This window comes from Lentinus tigrinus, assembly GCF_003813185.1.
Source record: "Lentinus tigrinus ALCF2SS1-7 unplaced genomic scaffold L226scaffold_137, whole genome shotgun sequence".
NCBI classification, from domain to species: domain Eukaryota; kingdom Fungi; phylum Basidiomycota; class Agaricomycetes; order Polyporales; family Polyporaceae; genus Lentinus; species Lentinus tigrinus.
In genome coordinates this window covers 1-3,623 of record NW_027138046.1, presented here as the reverse complement: position 1 = coordinate 3,623, position 3,623 = coordinate 1, and the positions used below count along the sequence as shown (strand labels likewise).

The 3,623-nt window shown below is 58.6% G+C and overlaps 1 protein-coding gene across 1 annotated transcript; it reads right to left on the bottom strand.

Moving 5' to 3' along the window:
- Positions 1-2,191: 2,191 nt before the first annotated feature.
- L226DRAFT_80934 (uncharacterized protein) lies at positions 2,192-3,623 on the bottom strand. The gene is made up of 8 exons (XM_067687256.1): positions 3,479-3,623; positions 3,145-3,420; positions 3,000-3,091; positions 2,873-2,943; positions 2,671-2,810; positions 2,498-2,595; positions 2,320-2,434; positions 2,192-2,203 (listed from the first exon to the last, which is right to left on the bottom strand). Exons 2-7 carry the CDS (start codon positions 3,267-3,269, stop codon positions 2,403-2,405), a joined length of 558 nt encoding a protein of 185 aa, XP_067528223.1. The 5' UTR covers positions 3,270-3,420; positions 3,479-3,623; the 3' UTR covers positions 2,192-2,203; positions 2,320-2,402.

Below are 3,623 nucleotides of genomic sequence, written 5' to 3'. Positions count from 1 at the left end.
GTACCCCCGGATGACGTCCCAGGCGATCGCGGCGCCGTCTCCGATCACGCCTCTGAACGTCCGCCTGCGGTCGCGCTCGACGGATCGATTTGGTCTCGGGCTGTCGGACTCGGGCTCGGGAGCGGCCATCCTGCATGCCGCCATCCCGGTAAGTCCGAGTCCCGTCGCCTTTCTCGTAACCGCGACAGAGCTCAGAAGCGCGGTGGGTGTCCGGCAGGGGATGCGCCCAAGCACGCACCATTCGCTGTTTGGTACGCCCCTTCGTTCTGTTCGTGTACTCTACTCTACTACTAGCACATGTCGCGCAGTGTAGAGTACATTATCTCAAATTGAATGTCCTTTTTGCAGACCTCACGAAAGCGCAGTGCGCTGTGAATACTAACCACTGCTCACCGTCATGCATGGTCCAGCTGTGCATGTCCAGACAGCAGAGTCGATCTCGTCGGACCCGAATGGTGACCCGCATCGTGAGCCGTTTGAACCGAGTCGCAACGTACCTCGCAACACGTCCGCCCGCTCAAGCTCAAGCTCACGCCTGCATTCCAAGGCTCGATGCGGTGACTCAGAGTCCGGAGTCCGCGTTCAGATTCCAGGTCGTAGAATGCAGATGGACCGACGGACGGGGTCAAGGAAATGTGTGCATTACATTGAATCACGAGCGTGGTCGTTGACCGCACCACACCTCGGGAACAACTCGGACGAGGCTCGGACCCAGCGCAGTGTGAGTGCTCGCTTGTAGTTCCCGCTTGCTGACTCGAGGATCTAGTCACACATCGCGAACACGGCATGCACAGTGTTCAGGTCCCATATGGGATGCAGCATTGAATATATCGAATAGCACACTCCGTGCACGCCCAGGGCCCATGCTCTTCCCGCTCAGCGACCTGCCCCGTTCAGAGTACTTCGCTTGCGCCACCGTGACCGGCTGCTGGCATGCCAGATCCGAGTCATCGCTGCGACCGGTTGTCCTGGTGAAGATGCGACTCGGATACATCCTTCAAGTTGTCCAGATACCAGGGAATGTGGTGCACACTACTCGCAATACATACCGTTCACTGATCTTACTCCGTGTCTCAGTCTATCTAACAGCCCAAGAGCTAGCTGACCGTCCACAAGGCGCGTCCACCGTGAGCTCCCATCTTGCAACCTGAACATCCCAGCTCCAGTTATGGGTCGATCTCGCCGGATCCGAACTTCGACGGCTCTAACCGCCTCGTTGCGACGGCAAGCATGAGACATTCGGGTGACTCGAGCCGAAGACCAGATGAACGGCCTCATCGGTCAGGGTCTTTGACTCTCAAGCTCTTGGATGACACACTGACGTCGGGAATCGGACGCAAGCATGGCAGGTACATGCGTGTGCTCAGTCTCCGGTCGCGGTCGCATGACCTGAAGCTTACACCTGTACGATTCTTCGATGCCCGGGGCCAGACGACTCGGACAGCCGGCATAGTCAGGAGGACTTGGAGGACAACACAACTGTCTCCAAGATCAAGATGGGTGTGGGGGACCAGTTGCGCCGTTGAGGGAAAGGTACCACGAGCTTGAGGGAGAGACTGTCTCCGAGTTAAGTTGGCTGTACCGAATACTGCATTTTGAATTCCATAACCACAGCCTGCCAAAAGTAACCCTGCCGAAGGTAACCCTTCCGACTCTTCCGGTTGTTCCGGGCATGCACCCGAATCGGTACACTTGAACGTGCCCATGCGGCATGCCAGCCTTGTTCGCAAGCATTTGCATTGTCACATCACTTCCCCTGCCCCTCCTCCCTCCTCCCTTCCATCTTGTCCCCTGCCTCCCTGTGCTCGTCAGTCGGTCGCATCCCTCGTTCTCTCTGCAGTCTTGCTGCTTTCTTGCACGCAGCACCACGAAGAACGACCTGTCTTTGATCTCATGGGATTACAACCTGCGCAATACTACGTGGATTATTCGGTACGTGACACTCAACTTCGACGACCACGCAGACATCTCCCAGGAAGCACTTACAATGTCTCGTACATGGCACCTGCATGGCGGCACTCGAGTGCGCTTCTCGCTCTGGCGAGCAGGTCCGCGTCCTCGAAGATAACTGGTACGCACCTTCCGCTGTACTCTAGTGCGCGCCGAGTCCTGACCAACGGTCCTATCTGCCAGTGGGACATACACGCAGTACGTACCTTGCTTCGCATTGCTCATGCATGCAGCACGCCGGCCGACCATGACCCTGCGGACCGGCATAAGCGGTGAGCTCGCAAGTCACGACCAGAAGAGCGGAAAGCTAACCTTGCACCTACAGTCATGAGTCAGCCGAACGGCTTCGTGCGTGGAGAGAACCGGTACGTACAGTTACCTCGCTGCATTTGGGCTGACCCGCTTCCCCCCGGAGTGCGTGCACTTTGCAGCCGATCCGGTCTTCAAGAACGTCATGCCCGGGGCCGAAGAGCGACATGTGAGGCTGGGAACTACGAGTAAGTACTACTGCCCGGTGGGTTCAAGTTCACGTTCACCTGGTACGTACCTTCCGCTGTGTACCGGTGCGCACAGAGTCCTGACGGTGTCTTGCAGCTCCCGGATGAGGCCGCCTTCGCTCCGCAACCCAGATCGTGCGCGGGTCCACTGTAGACAGACGCCGTCAGTACGATTATGGGAGCTCTGAGGCTCACGGAGAGCGCCACGCCATCCGGTACGTACCTCTCGTTTGCGTCGCTTACGCACGCTGACCGCCCATGACTCTGCTCCTCGCCTGACTCGCTGCGCAACCGGTGGCTTGCAAGAGCAGCGTGACTGGGGCTGACTCGGAGAGTGCGACGTGCAACGGGTGACGGGCGAGCCTGTGAAGTACGACCGAGGCAGCTGGGTGGGGTCCACGTCTTCGAAGACGACTGGTACGTACCTCGTGCTTGGTACTGGGGCGCAGATCCCTGACGACGTCTTGAAGCCCCGGACAAGGACGAGTGGTGCGATCTGAACCCGGGTCGAGCTCAGGTCTCCTATGGACCGACGATGTGCGCGGTACGTACCGCTTTCGGACTCCAGTTGCGTGTCTTGCTCATCTCCAGACCTGACAGGCTTGCTGAGGGATCGCGTGCGCGTCGACACGTCGGGTGTAGGACTAGTCAATAGTCAAGAACGTGAGTACTGCATGTCCGAGGTGAGAATTCGTACCTTCGATAGAACGCGTGTGGGCGCTGACGATGCGTAGCTCCCGGTCGCCCGGTGCTCGAGTGTGCCCTATGTGCATGCGTTAGTAGATCTAGTGATGTGTCGCTCACCTCAGCTCCGAGCCGCATCCATTGACGCGTCGTCCGGGCGCAGTCGAGACGGGCGAACCGGGCGAACACCGGAGGTGAGTTGTTGGAGTGTGCGTGTCTGTGCTGACGGGTATCGTACAGAGCGTGGCGGGCCGGGGAGAGGGAGGAGACGCGGTGGTCGGGAGGAGAGCTGCAAATGTGAGTAGGCGTGCCTGCGTTAATGACTCTCAGAGCATTGTTGCACTCACCTGAAAAATCTGCAAGGCGTCCGGACTCCAAGTGAAGTGCTCGTGCAGCCGACCCGGTGAGCTGCATCGGAGACGGTGAGTCACTATTCCGAGACTCGAGTGCACGGTCGGACTTGAGACTAATTCTATCTTGCAAAGCGTGCGC